At 34.3% G+C, this 22728-nt stretch overlaps 1 protein-coding gene across 1 annotated transcript; it reads left to right on the top strand.

Annotated features, from left to right (window-relative positions):
* The first annotated feature begins 2789 nt into the window (after positions 1–2789).
* On the top strand, positions 2790–5854 carry LOC108227629 (subtilisin-like protease SBT1.5). Its single transcript, XM_017402874.2, has 2 exons — positions 2790–4025; positions 4276–5854. The coding sequence occupies exons 1-2, from the start codon at positions 2981–2983 to the stop codon at positions 5589–5591; spliced, it is 2361 nt and encodes a 786-aa protein (XP_017258363.1). The 5' UTR covers positions 2790–2980; the 3' UTR covers positions 5592–5854.
* The last annotated feature ends 16874 nt before the right edge of the window (positions 5855–22728 follow it).

Raw genomic sequence — 22728 nt, 5'->3', positions numbered from 1 at the left:
TTATCTCCACCCGTTTGTAATTATCTCCTTAATGCACGTATTTATTCCTTAATTTGCAGATAAATGATAGCTGATATACTCCCAATATACTTCCAATTCGTCATCCTAGAAACAAGGAAGAAGAGTCCTGCTTGGAGTCTTCACTAAACTTCCAGTGCAAGTCCGTATACCTTCGCGTATGCTTTCAATGGTTCACCCAGCCATGGTGAATCCCATTATCCTCAATCAGATGATTCCAGTAAACCCAAATAAAGCCCAAATAATATGATGGGTTATAAAATAAGCCCATGGAGATTTTATGACACAACACTTATTAAATATCAAATATTATTTTAAATAAAGTTATTATTGAAACGAATTTAAATAGTAAAACACATATAATAAAATAGTAAATATTACAAGTCATTTGTACTCTATAACTATAAACTAATATTTCAAAAGATACACAGTATAACTTACAACTTTAAATTAATTATATACAACATGAAATTTATCAGTTTTTTAGTAAATTTAATCTTCTTGTCATGTTTCCTCACTACAAGTCATTTGCATTCCAGTTTATATGTTTCAACCAGTGTATTTGCGCGGCCATCTTTATGGTTGGAGTATTTATTTTGTAAAGGAAAATGCTAGGGCCCCAAAAAATTGTCCCAATTTTTTTTCCCCAAATGAGGTGTCTAATCCTGATTGGTTGCATTTACTCCCAAAATAATGGGGCCCCCTTGTAGATTCATCCATCACTCAATCATAACTCTCCACTTGTTTGCCACATCATTTGGTAACAATTTTTGGGAAAATCTTTTGGGGTACCTAGCATTGCTCTTTTGTAAAACATAATTGAGTGTAAGCAAAATACAGCATGGGTGGCATTACAAGTAAATAAATATGGGCAATTGGTCGGGGTCCATATATTTACTTGTTTATGAATAATTCGACGCGAGCACATGAAAACATAAATCTTGATAGTCATTTACATGTCATTCTACCGGTTTTATCGGAATATTAATCCTGTATACGCGGTCTGAAATTTATGAGGAATATTATTCGCTTCTACATGTTCGTTTCGAAGCGTAAATCTTAATACAGACGGTCTAAAATTTAAGTGACATGTGTGATCGAATGTGAAACGAAAAAGTTATCTATATTAAATAATCGGAGGAAGATGATTCTGATAATTGATTATTAACTGTATATATCCTAAAAAACTAGGATTGATATTTTTATTTATAGAAAAATCACTTATAATTAATTGTAATAATCGATCTACGTGGAACTAGACCATGACTGGTTTGATTCGTGTTTTTGAATGCAGAAGACTTTGGTGGAAAGAGTAGTGGTTCGGTCACGGACCAAGGAATGACATCAAAAGACGAGACCTGGACCGTCAGTTCCTATTTTGTCTCTTGCACGTTCAGACAAATAATTGGCAATAACAAGTGAGTGCGTAATCGCAGCAGTAGCATTTATACAGTTTATATATATGGATGTGGAGAAGCTTGGCTGGGGGCTATTTCTGTAATTTTATGATATACAGTTCATACTCTATTGTGCTACGCAACAGGTACCCTTAACCAGTACTGTCCGAGTAACACGTGCGATAGTCTGTTATTTATATACTATTTGAGTTTGGTCATAGTGGTTGGTGTTTAGTTTCTTCAAGAGTTGTGCGGATGCTCATCTAGTTATCTATATCGATTTCATCCACGAGAATTTGAATCATTACAGAAGATATTTTGTATTATGCTGTCATCTTAATTTTGTTGATCTGAGTGGGATTCAAATTGACAGCGTAAGATCAAGTCCAATGGGGTGATGTCAAAATAAGTTTTATTGTTATAATATAGCACCCAAGTAAAAAACTCAATTCAATAATATGCTAAATTCAGAATGTAAAATAGCAAAATGTCATACTTGATGTTAAACTCGAATGTAAAATAACAAAATGTTATATCTAGAGCATTCTTTTAATATCCATAGCAATTTGCAAAAATTTGTATTAAAAGTGTATGATTTGTGTAGATGAAGGGGGACTGAGAATTGAATATGCTCTGAAACTAAAAACGTTGCTCTGCATTTAATATTTTTCAAGTATAGATGGTGTTATAATTGTCACGTAAGCATGCAAGTAACAAAATGCATTAATAAAATAATAATGACAAATATAGTTATGTACTTTAAGATTATGTACTCAAAATATAGCTTTATTTGGATATATTTGCTTCTATTTTACTTTTATTATTGGATCATAAGTTCTATTTTAGCTATTAAAAACCAGTTTTTGATTTCAAATTATAAAAATAACTACATCTATTTTAACATCATCGCTGGACTTGCTAAAAAAAGAACGGATGACATGTAGTTGTCAAACTATAGTAGCATAAAGCTTGAAATTTGAATGAAAGCAGTTTTCACTTATGGGTTAAAGGCAATTAACAGTATAGAGAGCAGTGACTAGTTTAATACTTATACACGGGTATCAAAAGCACCGAAAGCAGGAACAAGATTTTGATATTGATTCTGAGTCTCTGACTAGACATTTCGTCATAATAATAATATACAGTAAACCATGTTAGATTCATCCTGTTCCAGTGAAAATAGAAACTACCCTCACCGTAATCACCCTCACCACCACCTCAGTACACTGCTGTGTAGATATCAAATTCAATTGACTATTTTATTCAATTAGTTTACATATATTTTATATTATATTAATTTTATATTTTATTCTCACGTTAAAATTTGTGCTTTCCCGGACTTATTTAATTATATGGTTGAGTGTTGATCCACAGGGACCCCAACTGCTACAATATACTAGTAGCCTGGTACCAGTAATCTCTTCAGTCTTCTCATCTCACGCTATCATTCATTCACTGCTCTCCCATCACACAAACAATAATGCACCACCCCTTCTCACTCTTCACTCACCTGACCAAAAATAATTGAACCAACCTCACTCAAACTCAACCTCCATTCCACTCCCATGGCACTGCTTAAATCCTTACTCACTTCTCGTCACTTTCTCACTCGTTTCTCTATAGTATTATTCTTCATCTCATCCCCTGCATTCTCAGCTCATCTCGAAGACTACAGCATAAAAACCTACATAGTCCACGTCCAACACGACGCCAAGCCCTCCATTTTCCCCACACACACTCACTGGTACTTATCCGCGCTAAGCTCAGTCGAAGACACCGCATTCTCCCCCTCTATTATCCACAATTACGACACCGTTTTCCACGGCTTTTCGGCGCAGCTTTCGTCTTCACAGGCCCGGAAACTTGAGGAATCTCCCGGAGTGAATGCGGTGATTCCTGAGCAAGTACGACAGCTTTATACTACCAGGTCCCCGCAGTTTCTCGGGCTCAAGACCAGCGACACGGCGGGTCAGTTACTTAAGGAATCTGACTTCGGGTCGGATCTTGTTATCGGGGTTATTGACACGGGGATCTGGCCCGAGAGACGTAGTTTTAATGACCACGATCTCGGGCCGGTTCCGGTTAAATGGAAAGGCCAGTGTGTGGCTACTGAGGGGTTTCCGATTACTTCGTGTAATCGGAAACTCATTGGGGCGAGATACTTTAGTAGTGGCTATGAAGCTACTAATGGCCAGATGAATGAGACGATGGAGCATCGGTCTCCTCGGGACTCTGATGGTCACGGGACTCATACGGCTTCGATAGCAGCCGGGAGGTATGTTTTCCCGGCTGCTACGCTTGGGTATGCCCGCGGGGTGGCTGCTGGAATGGCTCCTAAAGCGAGGCTTGCGGCTTATAAAGTTTGTTGGAATGCTGGATGTTATGATTCGGATATTCTTGCGGCTTTTGATGCGGCGGTGGCTGATGGTGTTGATGTGGTGTCGCTCAGTGTGGGAGGGGTGGTGGTGCCTTATCATCTGGATGCTATTGCGATTGCGGCTTTTGGAGCTTCGGATGCTGGGGTTTTTGTGTCGGCGTCGGCTGGTAATGGCGGTCCTGGTGGTCTTAGTGTTACCAACATAGCTCCTTGGGTTACCACTGTCGGAGCAGGTATGCAGTGACGAAGTTAAATAGGGTCATCTAAATTGGGACGAAGGGAGTGTTCGAGTTTATAGCACTTAAGGGGGCTATTAATTTAAGTGTGCAACACAAATGATTAATAAATAATTATAGAGGACTAGTACTAAATAGAAAATTGAGTGTAATTTGGAATCACAATTATTATCTTCTCAATTTAGTAATTGAGTTTAATTTGGAATCACAATTATTAATTTCTGAATTTCTGGTTACGTCATTGCAGGTACGATTGATCGTGATTTTCCGGCTGAGGTCAAGTTAGGAAATGGAAGAATTATACCTGGAGTGAGTATATACAGTGGGCCTACATTAGCACCTCATCGACTCTACCCACTTATCTATGGCGGTGGCGAAGGTGGTGGTGATGGTTACTCCTCATCCCTGTGCCTTGAAGGGTCTTTGGATCCTAAAGATGTGAAGGGCAAGATAGTATTGTGCGACAGAGGGATTAATTCAAGGGCTGCTAAAGGTGAAGTAGTTAAAAAAGCAGGTGGAGTTGCTATGATACTAGCTAATGGTGTGTTTGATGGTGAGGGACTGGTAGCTGATTGCCATGTGTTGCCAGCAACTGCTGTCGGTGCGATATCAGGTGATATAATCAGAAGGTACATTACATCGGCTGGGAGGTCTCCGAAAGCTAGCATAGTTTTTAAAGGGACACGGCTTGGAGTTAGGCCAGCCCCTGTTGTTGCATCATTCTCCGCCAGGGGACCTAATCCAGAGTCACCTGATATATTGAAGCCTGATATAATTGCCCCGGGAGTCAATATTCTTGCAGCATGGCCTGATGGAGTCGGGCCATCCGGAATTGCTTCTGATAAGCGTCACACTGAGTTTAATATATTGTCCGGAACTTCGATGGCATGTCCTCATGTTTCTGGTCTAGCTGCATTGCTTAAGGCAGCACATCCCGGATGGAGTCCTGCAGCAATAAGATCAGCACTAACAACAACAGCATATACAATAGATAACAGAGGTGAAACAATGTTGGACGAATCTACGGGTAATTCATCAACTATTATGGATTACGGGGCAGGGCATGTTCACCCTCAAAAGGCTATGGATCCAGGACTTATTTATGATATAGATTCATACGGCTATGTTGATTTCCTATGCAATTCAAATTACACTACAAAAAACATTCAAGTGATCACCCGAAAGAATGCAGATTGCAGTGGAGCAAGAAAGGCCGGCCATTTGGGGAATTTAAATTACCCGTCTTTATCAGTTGTGTTCCAACAATATGGAAAGCAAAAGATGTCTACTCACTTCATACGGACAGTGACGAATGTCGGGGATCCAAATTCCGTGTACAAGGTTACAATTAGGCCTCCAACAGGAACACTGGTGACAGTTGAGCCAGAGAAATTAGCATTTAGAAGGTCAGGGCAGAAGCTGAACTTCTTAGTAAGAGTCGAAGCAACGGAAGTGAAGCTCTCATCAGGGAGTTCAACTATGAGGAGTGGTGCAATAGAATGGTCTGATGGGAAGCACATTGTCACCAGTCCACTAGTTGTCACAATGCAGCAGCCCCTGTAGGTAATTTATCTCGAGTCTTTCGTTCTGTTCAAACTAAGTTCATGTTTTGATAGATATTTCATCTATTTGCCCAGACTAAGGCGTGGAGAATCATTTCTTGTTTTCGACATTGTTGTTGTAACAGTAAGATTTATATATACTTGTAGGAAAAGGAGAGTGTTGATGAGGTTTAAAAGAGTGTAAATATGTCATGCGAGTCTCTGATTGCTGTAAATTGTATTCATGACTTGTAAGCTGTGTGTTTATTTGAGTAATCTTGTTAATTAATTGCCCCAGCCTTCATATTTGAAGGAGAAAAAACATAGTATGTCTTTCTATCTAAATTAAAAAACATTTGAATCGTTTCACTGTTAAATCCGAATTATTTGTTAGAAAAATGTGTTTATCTCGTGTCGTTGAAATGGAAGATGGGAAGAGAACGTGAACCTGTCACATAAAGCCTAAAGGGACCTCATCTTAATATGGCAGATGAGAAAGCGACCGTGAATTTGTGATGTGTAGGACCAAAAATTTGAGCTTCTTCTTCTTCTTTTTTCATTGTGTATGCAGTTTTGACAATGTGCCTAACTAGTGAGGTACAATATTTTTTTGGTGACCGATGATCTGTGAGTTAGATTGTATCTTCAGACGATTAAGGGTTTGAATCATTAAAAAGTATTTTTCTCGTGAAAACAAGATTAAAACGGCCAGTCAATAACGAAAATGCAGTATTGATCTATCACCGAGCTGGCGAGCTCTGTAATTGAATACTACTACTATAAGAAAAGGCTTTGTAATTGAAAGTTACTGTCTACATTCTGGATGTCATATGTCATATATAGCGGATTCTTTCTAATGTTTCCGCAATCTATACTATTATTATACTATAATAAGCTAACATGATATATTTGGACTTTGGTACTCTCCTTTTGTACTACAAATCTACAAATGTGAAGTCTATTATTTTTTTGTTTGTTACTCTCCTTTTGTTATACAAGTCTACAAATATGGAGTCTATTAGTATTATATTGTTAAACAGTTTCAAATACTAAAAACACTCCTAACAATCCATTATCATATAATATTTCATTAAAAAAATTATAATGATGTCATAAATCATTATTTTTTTAACTCTGATAAAGATTTAAATTTTCTTATTTTTTTATTTTTAAATCTACGTGTACTAAATTCGGATTAAATGTACTAAAATCATGACATACAAATATATATATATATATATATATATATATATATATATATATATATATATGTATGTATGTATGTATGTATGTATGTATGTATGTATGTATGTATGTATATTTATTAGAGTTTGTCCATTTTCAAGTAATCGGGAGAAAATATAATCAGTTGAATAATATAATTTAATTAAAATTCAATCCATTAATATTAAAATACTAATAAAATAATGTTAAAATTTAAATTATAAATAATAAATTACGAACTATATATCCGCCCGTGCGAAGCACGGATTAAAGGCTAGTATGAAAAATGCTCCATCAGTTGGACTGTTGAAGTCAACCATCGTCTTGCCGATGAAAACAGAAAATCTATCTCATATATAGCCTGTTTGCTTGCGTGAATTAAAGTCCGAGCTTTTAAGACATTTTCGATTTTAAACCGAAAAATGTCACAATATAATAAGCGAGAAGTCGGCTCCAAAAGTAGAAATAAGCAGGAAGTTAGTTTAAAATATTTTTTTAGTAATTTAATATTTTTTAAAAAAAATTAACAAAAATTAGGTTTTTTTTACAAATACCCAAGTTTAAAAGAATTATTACAAATATACTGCCACTTTTTAAAACAAATTGTAAAAATATTATATTTTATAAAAAAATTTGCGAAAATACGGAGGTTGCCTATGCAACCATATTTGTAATTGCTAGCAACCATATATGCAACTTTGAAAATATTTGTTAAAAATGAACTTTTTTTTTTTGACAGAAAATACACTTGCTCGTATCGATATACGCCAATACTCCGAGGAGTTTTTTTCATTCAAAAAAGCTTATCATCTAACCGAAAGACATGAAAATGTCTCCGAAAGTTTAGACAATAAGACCTTAATGTCCGAAAAGAAAACGTCCCAACTTGTAAGACCACGCTACCTGAAACAAATACGATTCATTAATAAACAAGAAAATATAATAAATTTAATAATTAAAATCAGTATAGTTTATTAAAAGATGGTAAAAGAGAATGAAATGATAAATATAAAAATAATACGACAAACGAAGATAATATAAGAAAGAAAATAGAAAAAATATATCTAACCAAAGGGAGACCTTTTGGCTAGATATATAACAAGATAAATAATTACTAAGAATAATTAATGATAAAAGTATTAAAATATAAAACTGTAATCTTCAAAAAATATTTAAAATTTTAAGTAACAAATTAAATAAAATGTAATAAACAAGCCAGCAAAATGGCACTGAATTGCCGTTTATTACAAGAATATACGCCATCTATCATGGCCACCCATAAATGGCACAAATAAAAGCCACTGCAAGTCAAAATACACCGGTTAACATATTGCATTAAACTCTAATCAATTAAAATTAAAGCATTTAGAGCATATATAAACAAGCAATTATTCAAGAAAAATAAAATTCAAAGATTAACACCAATCAAGTGAGTCAACTTACCATTTAAAATAGCTAAAATTTAAACTGCAATAAATTCTATTAAAGCCAATTCAATATAATAAAAGGGGGCAAGAAGCTTACCAATTTTACAAAAAAAAAAGCCTTTAATCATGCAACAAAATTGATGAATAATATTTTTCAAAATCACACTAATTGATACTACCATCTTATCATCACCAACAATCACCATATCTCGTCATGTCACTAACAATAACGATGAACAAATTCTACCCTTAGAAGATCATAAAACACAATTGCAAATAAAACTTGTGACTCAAAAATTGATAAATAAAAAAAAGACAACATATTAAGTACATAATAAGTTTGACTACACTTCACCAGCATTCTCATCTACCAGATAAATCAAAAAAGACAAAATTATGACATAAAACAACACCTACAACAATTGATAATCGCGCACAAATACAAACTTAAAGAGAAAATCCGAATTTTACATCAACACTTTTAAAAACATAAAATATTGAATATACTAAGAAAACAAATAATCACATAAACATGTAATTTAAGAATCGGAAAAAGTACACTTTTATTTTTGAATGTCGAAATCTTGACATGTAGATCCGTAGATGAGCCCTACCGCGACGATTAGAATATGTGTGTATCATGTTTGTTGGGAAAGAATCACCAGCACTCCTCTTCCCGTTCCATTATCATGAGGCACAATCGAAATCTGATTGGTACGCTGGTTGACAAATACTCAAGTATGCCTCACGGATCTGATTGATACGCCGGTTGACAAATACTCAAGTAGCATCATAAACTTCCCGTCCGAAGATAGAACCACTTGAATTGCCATTATTTGACTTCAAAAGAATTGCAAATGCAACAAGTAACTTCTGCTGTGACAAAAACTTGGAGAAGGTGGCTTTGGACCTGTCTACAAGGAGATAATATTGATACGCCACATATGCATTACATAACCATGACTCACAGTGATATAAAACATCTGCAGCTTTGAACAATCAATATACTTATATAAAGGAGAAGCGAGGGGCGTGTAGGTGGCGCCTTTAATTGCATAATAAGTTGCAATTGGTTACGAATGACGAAAATGAGTAAACTGCGGGGCAAATACTAGTCCTCCCTCTATTACAATTTAGTTGTCGCTTTAGCTTTTTCCATAAGGATTAAGAAACATCATTATTACTTGAAACTATATTTATCATACCTGTTTTTCCTAATCTATTTTTACGTTGGTCAACATGAGTATTAATACATTAATACACAACTAACTGTACAGCTCTCCATCTTCATCATCTTGTTTAAAAAATTTCAATTCCCTCTAAAATTTCATTTGATTTAAACAAAAATTTTAAAACATTTCATTTCCTTCCATTCTTTATATTTTTAACACTATATATAAATGTTAGGAATCAATAATTTTTGATGATAACATAAACATTTTGTAACATGTCTTACTTAGTATCTTTATCAAATTTTAGTTGTAATTGTTATATTTCTTGTCCTTGGGAATTATCAACGGATGGGTAGAATAGGATGACTAATTGCAAATATCCAATGCCATGTAATTTTATCTAAGTGAAGGATATTCAACTGATGAGATGTAACTATTCAACTGATGAAGACTGGATCATGTTTCAACTGCTGAGAACCAAGCATTCAACTGAAGACAAAGTATTCAACTGATGATGCTAAGGAATTCAACTGATGAGACTGGAACAACATTCAACTGATGAAGCTTGTAATTCGTTCAACTGATGAGACTGGCGCAACATTCAACTGATGAGATCAAGAGCTGTTGAAAGTAACCAGAACTTTCAACTGATGAAGCAAAGAGCAGTTGAAAGCGACTAGAGCTCAAGTCTGACAAATCACATGGATCGAAAAATCACATGGATCGAATTACACTAAAATGGACATGGAAGCCTGATTAGGAAAATAAAGAAGAAGCAGAAACATTCTTATCTCATGCAATGCAATCTGGATCAAATCAAGATGATGGTCAAAGATGAAGACATCTCAGAAAGCATGCATCAGACAAAGATGTGCAGCATTGTTTTTAGATTAGAGTGCATTTTGTAATCTAGCTAAAAGCTTTGTAAAACTTGGAGTATATAACCAAGTTAGAAGCATCAGTTGAACTTGTTCAAATTACTTGAGAGAAAATCTGAGAGTTAGAACTTGTTTTGAGTGATGAACCAGCAGCTGTGCGAATTGTAATCAATCCACAGATTCTTCTATATAAAATCTCACGGGTGGATCATTCAATCCACCCGTATTTTCAATACTTGGTGTTTTCTCTTTTATTGTTTTAAAGTGTTTGTTCTTGAATCTTTTAAATTTGTAAAAGATTGTATTCAACCCCCCCTTCTACAATCTTTCTTATAGTTGGTGTAAAAATAACAATAAATATGTGTATGTATTGCTACAATACAGTTACAAAAAATAAGATCACCAATGAATATGTAGGTTGGGTACAAACCTGAATAAAGATCTTAATACACCACCAGGGTATAAAAACGTGTTCATCAGCTTAGAGAAAAGATATGGGAGTGCGTCTTCCTCATTTGATTCACTTACAGGTGTATTTTTACATTTTTGATTTGTTTAGTTCTTATTCGATATAAATTTTCTCATAAGCTTGATACCTAAACAAAACGCAAAACTTGTGTAATGTAATGTAGATATATCTAAACAAAGATATCAAAGCAATATTGATTTGAATGAAATTTCTCCGACAGAGATTGACTTGAACAATCCTCCTCCGCATAAAGGTAAATATCTAATAATTTTTAAGAAGTGCCATAATTTTTTATTCTAGTTTGAAATTTAATCAAATTAGTGTTACAAATGGAGTTTTTACTATTATGATTATTATTATATGGAATACATCTGTTGTGTTTTTTTATGGTGCAGATGAAAATGAGTTTAGAGGATCCCAATATTATATAGAGCATGAACATATTCAATTTGAAACTGGTGAATTGTTATCTTCAGAGGGTAATTTTATGAATGAAAATTTGTCTATACTTTGCTCATACGTTCCTTCTTCTTTTTGTATAATTTGCATTTTTTTTAGTTTTTCTGTCATATGATATCTTTCTTCCTTTTCTAATTTGCATTTTTGTCGTATAATTTTTTATAATTTGCATTTCTTTTTTAGTTTTTTTTGTCATGTTATATATATTTTTTTATATATTTTTCATTTTATAAGTTTTAACATTTTTGTCATATTATATTTTCTTTTTTCAGATGATGAAGAAATCATAGAAAATTAAACAGTGAGAAACAAAAGGAGCTGTCTAATGAGAAGAGATATGCCATTTATACAGTTTTATTACAGAGGAGTGGGAACGGGAAACTAAAAAAAACACCACAAAACAAGTTGCATAACTCTTTTCAGTTTCAATCCGTACAGTGCAACACATATGGAAAAGGTCACTAGATAATTCTGAAAATGGAATTGGTAATGTATCACATCGGAAGACAAAGACTTGTGGGCGTAAGCGAGTACTAATTGATATGGGGCAATTTCGAAATATACCTCTCCAACAAAGAACACATCGGTGATATACGAAAACATGCAGGCAGGAAGGATTAGACGACATACTAATTCAATCAAACCATTTTTGACCGAGCAAAACAAGAAAGCTAGAGTACACTTCTGTTTATCCATGTTCCAACAAAACAGCTTACCACATGAATCCAATATTTCAGGATATGTACAATGTAATTCATGTTGTTGACAAGTGGTTTAACATTTTGGAAAAAAATGAAAAATACTACCTTTTGTCAGATGAAAAAGAGCCTTATCGCACATGCAAGAGCAAAAATTTTGTGGGAAGTGTAATGTTTTTGGCCACTATAGCTCGTCCACGTTTTGATCAAGAAGGAAATTTAAAAATTTTCAGGTAAAATTAGAATATATTCTTTTGTTACAAGGGAGCCTGCCAAGATAACTAGCGTGAATTGGATTGCTGGAACAATGGAGACAAAAGAAATGACTTCTGTAACACGAGACACAATGAGATCATATTATATTCATAAATTACTTCTATCCATATTGGAGAAGTGGCCACGAGAGGAGGCTAACAAGCTTATTGGTATTCAACAAGATACCGCAAAGACATATATTTATCCCAATGACCCAGAATTTTGTCGAGCAGTACAACAATATGGCGTGAACATAAAGATAATGTGTCAACCTCTAAACTCCCCAGATCTAAATATATTAGATCTTGGATTTTTAAGGGCTATTCAATCTTTAAAGTATAAGGAAGCATCTAAGACCATTGATGATCTTGTTAGCGGTGTGGAAAAGGCCTTTAACAACTTTTCAGTTATAAAATCTGATCACATTTTCTTGAGTCTACAATTATGTATGAAATCAGTTTTGGAGGAGAAAGGTGACAACCATTACAAAATCAAACATACAAGTAACGATGCTTTGAGGAGACGTGGAAGACTACCCTTGCAGATAAGATGTGATTCACAACTTGTTCAAAATTCTTTAGCTTTATTGTAAAGTGTTTGGAGTTGTGTAACTGTATCTTCCAAGTATGTGCTCGCAGTAGTAGTGCATTAGTACATCTCACATAAATTATTAAAAATATCATTGTTTTTTTTGTTAATAACTTGTATCCAAAAAAATTAAATTAAATGTGATTCATTTTAATTTTGATTATAAGTATTGTTATAAAAATGTAGGAAAATATGCAATAAAATTATCAAACAAAAAACAGTTAATTAGATATCATGGCATGAAAAAATTCATATGAAATTTAAAACTTGGCACTAATATCATTTAATAATAAAAACACATGCATATATATTCTTGCATCTTTCTAGGGCTGAGCAAACGGTCGGTTCGGTCGAAAATCGAACCGAACCGAAATAACCGAAAACCGAACTTTCATATTTTTTGATACCGAACCAAACCGTACTTTTCTTTCAAACCGAACCGAACCGAACCGAAATTACTTCGGTTTTTTCGGTTCGGTTCGGTTAAAACCGAACTTTATATATTAAAAAAAACTGAAAGGTAGATTGTCTTCCTCAATAGTTTTTGAAATGCAAGTAGAAGATGAATACACAAAGAGAAATTACGTACTCAGGCCACACCCCATGCGCATACTCCAACCATCTGCACTCTCCTGTTATTAATAATGTATGTATAATTTTTGTCGATTCAGTCAGTGTTTCAATGTAATGGGTGGGTGTGCTGTTTCTGGTCTTGAACAGTGAGCAGAACAGCAGCAGTGAGAATGGAGATCGGAGATCGGAGACTCAGAAAGGTGGAGCAGTGAGTTAGGTTCAGGGATTTAAGACTCAACTAACGTTAACATATCTATAATCATCTATTAATCTATTACTATCTGATTTTAAGAATTATATTATATATAAATATAAATATAATTTAAAAACATATACAAATAAAAACTTCGGTTATTTCGGTTAAACCGAACTTATGCTTTTCATAAACCGGACCGAACCGAACTTTGAGTTCGGTTAAAACCGAAAACCGAACTAACCGGAGTTTTAAAAAATTTCAAACCAAACCGAACCGAATTTGGACGGTTCGGTTCGGTTATTCCGGTCCGGTTCGATTTTGCTCAGCCCTACATCTTTCTATATTATTTTTGGGTGCTCATTCAAGTCAAATTCATACTCCACACTTTGTTTGGGATTTAACTCCAGCTTGTTTTCTTCTTCATGAGCCATGCCATTCTTCGTTAAATCATTGTCTTCATCCTCAGTTTTTTCCTGCTTTAAAAACGGTGTTGTAGATGGTAAATATATGGCTAACATTGCTATCACCTCCTCCTGAATGGCTTTTGCAGTAGAACCTTTCATCAGCTTCATCGGAGAATAATTTTTTTTGACAAAAATATAATTTTCTTTTTTTATTATATATTTTTCTTGCTAGTGTGTTCATAAGAATCTATGGATATGGAGTATATAGTTGTATAGTAAAATATGACGCTTCAGCTTATGGCTACGGTAAATATATAGATATGACAATGGTAGTGGTAATAAGTATAAGATGATTGTTCAGTATATCAATGTAAATTAAATTTTTAGTCAATACATGAAAAACATAAACAATAAATAAGAAGGATTTTCCAGCTCACCTAGAAAGTTGAGAACGACTAATATAACTCAAAAACAAACTTTTCTAAAGTGACAACCAAATTGTAACAGAGGGAGTATTACAAAAGCAACCAAGAAATCAACTAAAATAACCGTGAAATCAATTAAAAACAACCAATTAAAAGCTGCTTGATAATTCAGTAACAACACAACCGGTCAACCGCACCCACTTTTCTCGCAAATCTTTCACAACAGCGTCGTAAGTCACGCCGTCAGAACTTAGTATAGTGAAGCTGCCTCCGTTAAAAAACACAATGACGTTTAATTACTTATATGTTTTAAAATAGTAAATTTGCAAGATTCCAGACAATATATTTGCAAATAAATATCCAAAAATTTGTATATTTGTCAAATTCCCTAAAAATTACTATTAATCATAAAATATTTAGCAGTCACTTTTATTTTATTTATAGTGAAATTCTAACTCGAACTTTACTATATATGTGCGAGTATTTCATATTAAACAAATAATGGGTATAAAAACCTGTTTTTTTACGATAAACTGAAAACTTTATATAATATAATCGTATTGAAATGACGAACCAATTCTTACGATGAGCAAAGAAGAGCGTGGACAAATATTTCGTGATCCCAAAAATCTGGCCCAGCAAAAAAACTCAAAAATGTTTGGCCCGATAAAAAGCCCGGTGCGGACTAGGATCTTCCACAAGCCTTGTACTTTTGTGTAAAGCCTCGCCTGAAATAAGCCGTGTCGACGGATCAGATCGACGGATATTTAAGATTTAAATTCAAATCTACTTCTATATATTAAAAGGGGACTAGGGGCAAAATGAGCAAATAAAATGCTTGTGAAATGACATAAATGTCCTCGATTTACAAACAATTTCTGTAGTGCCATCGACTGTTCATTTTCTTCTTCACCTACAGCAGTTTCTCCATGTATATTTGCGGCTATTAGTTTAAAATTCTAGAAAACAAATATCATATACATATAAACTGTCGAAAAGTTGAACTGCTTAAGAAAAGATGCCCACAATTCCAGCACAACTCAACTGTTTTACCAGCACCGCCTGCAGCTTTTGTGTCGCCTCCATTCTTCGTTCTATCAGCGATTCTGCGTCTCCTCCATCCACAATTCAAGATTTCAGGGTGCCTGGCTTCTTATACTAAACTATTTTTTTTTCTGGAGATTCATTTTTTGTTTGTATATTAATTGGGTTTAAGCGGCATACCTTCTTCACCACGCGGAACACTCTCCTTTTCAATAGATGGTTGATCGAAAAAGCGTGACGGCCGAGAGTGTAACTGACCAAAGAGGTTGCTGATTGCCGAATGCTGCGTCAGGACCTAGGTATGATTTTTGAGATAGTCATTTGTTGGCATATGTGTTAGTGGAGATGGATCAGCATCAAATTTGGTCTTATTGTTTACATATGTGTTCTTTATCCACTGATATAATTTAGCACATGGAGACTCTTTTGATTATTGATTAGAAATTAGGTGGTAGCTAACTACATATTGGCATGTCTCAAACAATTACCCCGTACGTGTAGTCCTATTTTTGGATAAGCAGGTGGGTGGGAGTTGACTATAATTAATACTTTACATACATACACTTTTGTTTTTGTTGTGCTTTATAATGGCATGACAATAATTAAGCACAATGAAAACAAGATAAAAAAACAATTGGTGGGTTAAATTAAAATATACGCTTCCCTTGGATAATCATCAAGCTAATTTAATGGCAAAGCAATTTCATGATTTGGGTGGAGAATATTCGTGGTGATCATATTTACACATAAATGTGATGTGGATCTTGATAATATTATAACTTATGGCATATTACAAAATGTAGGTATCCCAATGTTTATAGAATGCGTTACGCTATGGTATTGCACTGCAAGTTAGGATTTAGATGGATCTGTCGTCACCAGGGTATGTTTATTTCCAAGAAAAGCTGACTGTAAATATTGGACATAGCTTTTGAAGATGATTTGGTGGTCTTCTGAAGCTTGTCCTTTTAGCTGTGTGGATGACTATGTATTTCTAAAGCAGTACTCTTTTACAAGTCGGATCACGCATTGCGAGTATTGGAAATGTAGATTATACTAAATTGCACCAAGCCTACTGGCACAGGGTAGATATCTGTCCTTAACTTTTGTGGTAATTGGTTCAGCAATTTACTTATTGTGATGTATGCTGATTAAGTTTTCTAGATAAGATTAAAATAGTATTGACATGTTCACTTAAATTGCAACTACAAGTGAAATGCTGAAGAGAAGAAAATAATCGTCTTTACGACCTAATACTCTATAAGGATTCGGGTCGTGGTCTTAAGAGTAAGGTTGTATTTTTTAGAGGAAAAAAAGATCAATGATGTAAAACAGATTAATGCTAAGCGGGTTAAGAAAATCAAGTTTCATACGAGATGTCAAGAAATAAATCTATTTATCTTGATGTTGGTGGTGTTCTGTTTTGGGAGGCTTTTGGTGCTGCATCAGAACCTGTAATCTTTATTTCTTTCATACTCTCTGTTCCTAATATTGCATGTTTTTTTAATTATCGGGCATGCTGATCAATTTTAATGTACATATGTGCAATTTAATAATCTATATATCATTATTAAGCAAACTACTTTTATAAAAATATTAGGAGCTAACACTTGAAGTTGTGTGTGATCATAAATACTGCTTGTGTTATTTTACACCAACTATAAGAAAGATTGTAGAAGGGGGGGTTGAATACAATCTTTTACAAATTTAAAAGATTCAATAATAATACACTAAGAACACAGTAAACAGAAAAACACCAAGTATTAAAAATACGGGTGGATTGAATGATCCACCCGTGAGATTTTATATAGAAGAATCTGTGGATTGTTTACAATTCGCACAGCTGCTGGTTCATCACTCAAACAAGTTCTAACTCTCAGATTTTTCTCTCAAGTAAATTGAACAAGTTCAACTGATGCTTCTAACTTGGTTATATACTCCAAGTTTTACAAAGCTTTTAGCTAGATTACAAAATGCACTCTAATCTAAAAACAATGCTGCACAACTTTGTCTTATGCATGCTTTCTGAGATGTCTTCATCTTTGACCATCATCTTGATTTGATCCAGATTGCACTGCATGAGATAAGTATGTTTCTGCTTCTTCTTTATTTTCCTAATTAGGCTTCCATGTCTATTTTAGTGTAATTCGATCCATGTGATTTGTCAGACTTAAGCTCTAGTCACTTTCAACTGCTCTTTGCTTCATCAGTTGAAGGCTCTGGTTGCTTTCAACTGCTCTTGACTTTATCAGTTGAATGCTAGGCTCATCAGTTGAATGAATTACAAACTTCATCAGTTGAATGCTGTTCCAGCCTCATCAGTTGAATTCCTCAGCATCATCAGTTGAATACTTTGTCTTCAGTTGAATGCTTGATATTCATCAGTTGAAACATCATTCAGTCTTCATCAGTTGAATAGTTACATCTCATCAGTTGAATATCCTTCACTTAGATAAAATTACATGGCATTGGATATTTACAATTAGCCATCCTATTCTACCCATCCGTTGATAATTCCCAAAGATAAGAAATATAACAATTACAACTGAAATTTGATAAAGATTATAAGTAAGACATGTTACAAAATGTTTATGTTATCATCAAGAATTATTGATTCCTAACAGCTTGTGTATCTTGGATCGATTTTCCTCACACCAAAGTCTTGCATGCATCTCCCCAAACTGTTCCCGACTGATACCAAATGAGAACCCAAATTCAAGTTCTGTTAGATAAAGTCCATGATATTAGACAAAACAAAATAAGAGTTATATTGTTTGATTGAACTGAGTATGTTATTAAAAATTGCATTCATGCAGTTCAGATAAAAAATAATTGATGTTGATTAATTGACTGGTGAAAAAATTGATTTCAACCAATCTTCATTAGATTTAACAATGTACCAAGTCCTAGAGTAATGCTGCTGGATAATTTTAAAATTAATCTAAAGATCTAAAATCAGATTCAGTTTGCATAGTATAATATTAGTAAAAGCTGTATTAATATTATCAGCGTAGCTGTGGAAGCAATAAGCAGTTTATTTGATGAGACATTTGTATTGGTACTAGATAAACCAGTTTACAAGAGTAGATTTGAACAGGTGCTCCTTTATATCTTTGAATGCTGCATGAGTTAGCCACTATGTACTATTAATAATTATCAATTTACCGGTCCCCTAAAATTTCACGATATTATTTGGGTCAGAGAGTGGATTATTAGATGGTTTATGATGAGAATCTCCTCTCCTTTTGAACCCATCATAATACATAATTTCAATCAACATTTTAATAAATAAATGAGAATATGGGGAGTCCGATTCAACTCAAAATACCTCACAATCCGAGTTTTGATACCAATTTCAATAAAAGAGAATATTAGGAGGTTGCTTATTGCTGAGATTGACACCATATTAAGTGACAAAAAAGCCATATAAGCAAAGTCATGTAAATAGCAGGCAAGTGGCAAAGGGGCTATAAAAGGGACAATTCCATAGTAACTATAAATACAGGCTGTCCGTAAGCTGTGGGTGGAGTTTTATCTCTAATATTCTATGCAGATATACTTGTAAGAGTGATAATACGCGCCTAAAATTTGTAGCTAAAACTCGATGCACAGACCTTGAAAGGCATATGTTCAGCCTATTTGTATTTAAAGAGATACAACTCAACTCAGATAAGAAAGCTCAGTAAATAGCAAGTCAACGGAATCCGTACGAAGAAAGTCAAATGATTTATGGGAATTATATGTCAGATAAATTCCAGGATGCTGCTGCACATCACTGAAAGAAGTTCATTAATATGTTCAAGCCTCAGTGCACAAATAATCTTTTGTGGCACGTCCAGGAGTTCAGAAGATATAAAGTTTCTATACTTTATTTTATCAGAAGATTCCATTTAATGAAGAAGTACTTACAAGACGAAGACTCGACGAACAAATCAATTTCTTAAATGTTTATTTGACAAAGAATATTTGATTTAACTAGATACAGATGAACCAGACAATACATCTGTGTATCAGTTATTCAAATTGAATATTTGAAGTCAAGCAGAGTTGGTGGTTCGTTCGACTGATCAAGACGGAGTTTTTAATGTTTAAAGAAGACAGGAAGCAATTCTACTGATGAATGGGTGATTAAATATTTAATAGATTATTATTTCACTTCACAAATAATTATATTAATTATGTAATTTATTTGTTAAATTAATTCACTCTCGAATTAATTTAATTTATGAATTTATATGATTAATTTAATTAAGTGGATAATTTTCTATTTAATATATATCTTAAATTACATCATTTTTCATCAAAACAGACTCAGTAAGACAATCCAAGATTGTCTTACCGAATCTGTTTCTAGGATGAATGAAGCAACAACCAAGACAATTACTTTGTCTTACCGAATGCTTCACTGCCAGACAAAGCAGATTGTCCTACCGAAGATTTGTGATTGCCTGAAAGACAATCTTGGATTGTCTGACCGAGGGAATGCCTGCAAGACAATACCTGAGTCTTTCAAGACAATCTTTGATTGTCTGACCGAAGGTGCACTGCCAAGACAATTGGATTGTCTGGCCGAGAGAACAATCCTGCCAAGGCAATATAATTGTCTGACCGAGCTCTAAATTGTCTTGCTAGCTCTAAAATTGTCTTTCTGCTGTGTCTTGTGCTTGCAAGGCAATCTGAAATTGTCTTGCCCTTTCTACTTTGTCTTTGCTACTTACAATTGTCTTGTCTTTCAATTGTCTTACATGTACAAATGCTTTGCCTATAAATATGGCATTGCATCCTTCATTTTTAGTGTTCATCACTTTGTAAATCAAAGCATTTGTAAAGCTTTCAAGTTGTTCGTAACTTGCTTGATCGTTATATCCACAGTTTTCTGTGCTTTGATAACCCGGTTGTTTTAATCACTAAATCTAGAATATACCCTGTCGAATTTATTCTACGAACTTTAGTGGACATTAAAACTGAACCATTTTAATTATATAACGACTTCAAACATTGTTATATTAATTAATTATAATCTGATTAACAAATCATATTCAATCAGATTCACTTCCGCGACGATTTGGTACTGATTGTATTCAACCCCCCCTTCTACAATCATATCTGGACCTAACAATTGGCATCAGAGCGGTTGATACCATTTTTCTGTATCAGATCCTATACACACTCTGTAACGTCCAAATATTTTTTATTCGAATTAATTTTATTCCAAAAATTAATTTTGATTTAAAATATTTTTCTTTCAAAAATCCAAATCTCATCCAAACACTATTCACTTCAAATCCTTAAACATGAGTACACAAAAGATCAGTATTAAAATCCCACCGTTCAGCAAAGAACACTTTGGCCTATGGAAAAGGCACATGTTCCTATTCCTCCGCACCGCGAACAGAAAATACATTGGGATTCTGGACAAAGGTGTTACTACTCCCATGAATGTCATATTAGCACACGAAGAGGATGGTGTGTTAATACCTCATCAGGTCATTCCGAAAGAACTTTCTGAGTACACAGATGAAGAGAGTGAACAGATGAACTTAGATGACGCTCTTCAACTAATATTGGTGGAATCTCTAGATCCAGTAATGTACAATGCTGTTGTTAATTGTACGAACGCCAAGCAAATCTGGGATACGTTAGAGATTATCAATGAAGGCTCAGAGGAAGTTAGGGAAAACAAGAAAGAGATACTGATGGCTCAGTATGAACAGTTTGGTTCCCATCCCGGTGAAGGGATTTCAGAAGTATTTATCAGACTTAATAATTTGATAAATAATTTAAATCTGAATGGGAAATTCTACGACAAGAAAGAGGTCAACATGAAGTTTCTCTTAACCCTTCCTGAACATCTGGAACACAGAATCACTGCCATCAGGGAAAGCAGAGATCTGAATGAGATTTCTCTGGAAAGACTCTACGGAGTTTTGAAAACTTATGAACTGGAGCAAGTTCAGAGTAAACAGAGATATGGCTGGGGTAAAACACAGAACCATTCGAGAGCTCTAGTTGTTGAGTCACCTGTACTGGAAGAAAAGAAGAAGGATGTTGTTGTTCCTTCTAAGACTACTCAGGAATTTGTTGTACCTGAGATTGGTCAAACTGCTTCTTCCAGTGGTGACGAAGAGTTCTATACAATGGAAGAGCTTGAACAGTTAGAAGATCAATCTCTATCACTGTTTGCCAAGAAGTTTGGAAACATGAGATTCCGGAAGAACCCTTCCTATGAATACAAACCTACTGTTCGTAAGTTTCAGAAGGGAGGCTATTCATCTTCTACAAGCAAAGGAGGATACAAGACTGGGATGGTGGACAGAAGCAAGTTCAAATGCTTCAATTGTGGTGAACCTGGACACTTTGCAACTGAATGCAAACAGCCCAAGGTTCAAGGAAAAAGAAAAGATTCGTATGATGAGCTGAAGCAGAAGTATGATGCACTGGTTAGAAAGCATCATGGTACTTCTGGAAGTCAAAGTTTCAAAAGCAAATCTTATCTGGCAGAAGGCAAAAGCTGGGATGATACAGATAGTGATGAAGAGGAGCAGCTAGGGAATGTTGCTTTCATGGCTAATACTGGATCATCTTCACCTCCTCCTGCTGGAAGCTTTCAGGTAGATCCTACATGCCCTAAACTGTTTATGCAATTAGGACTTGAAAGAGATGATGCTATTAAAAAGATGAAAGGTGCCAATCTTAAAATTGATACTTTAGTCTTAGAAATTCATGCTTATAAGATGAATGAGATGAAAGTATTAAAACCTAAAATAGAACAATTGACTATGGATTTAGGATTACAATGTGCTAAAGTCAAAGTTCTAGAGAAAGGTGAGATTGCTTTAAGACTTCAGCTAGACGAAGAGAAAGTTAAGTGTAAAGCCTTTAAGGATGCCTCCACTATAGTCAAAGAACTTAATGATAAACAAGAGATCAAGAGAACTGTTGGAATAGGTTTTGACTATAACAAATCCGTAGGTAAGGCTAGTAACATTACTCCTTTCAAGAAGAGTGCTGAGGAAAGAGGGATTCCTTTTGTTTTGAAAGATTCCCTTAAACCTTTGTTTAAAACCTCAGAAGCTGAACCTCTTTTAGAGACTCCTGTTGTCATTAGATATGAACTAAAACAAGAAGACCTTAAAATGAAAGAGAGTAATGAGATGAGAGATGAGATTCTGACAAACCTTAAACCAATCAAAGTGAAAGGCAATGTTAGGTTGCCTAAAGCTGGTTTAGGTGTCAACTCTGAAAGAACTAAGTTCAACAAGCCTAATAACTTTGTGAATAGTAAGAACAGAAACAATAGATGCCATTCTACTGAGAATTTTAAAACTGTTAACAATAGTAGAGTAG

This window comes from Daucus carota, chromosome 6 (genome assembly GCF_001625215.2).
Source record: "Daucus carota subsp. sativus chromosome 6, DH1 v3.0, whole genome shotgun sequence".
NCBI lineage: Eukaryota > Viridiplantae > Streptophyta > Magnoliopsida > Apiales > Apiaceae > Daucus > Daucus carota.
Note: the sequence above shows the minus strand (reverse complement) of the source record. Positions and strands in the feature narration are given on the sequence as shown.

Coding starts and splice junctions, on each gene's coding strand:
- LOC108227629 (XM_017402874.2), top strand. CDS start 2,981: ATGGCACTGCTTAAATCCTTACTCACTTCTCGTCACTTTCTCACTCGT. Junction 4,026..4,275: donor GGTTACCACTGTCGGAGCAG/GTATGCAGTGAC, acceptor ACGTCATTGCAG/GTACGATTGATCGTGATTTT.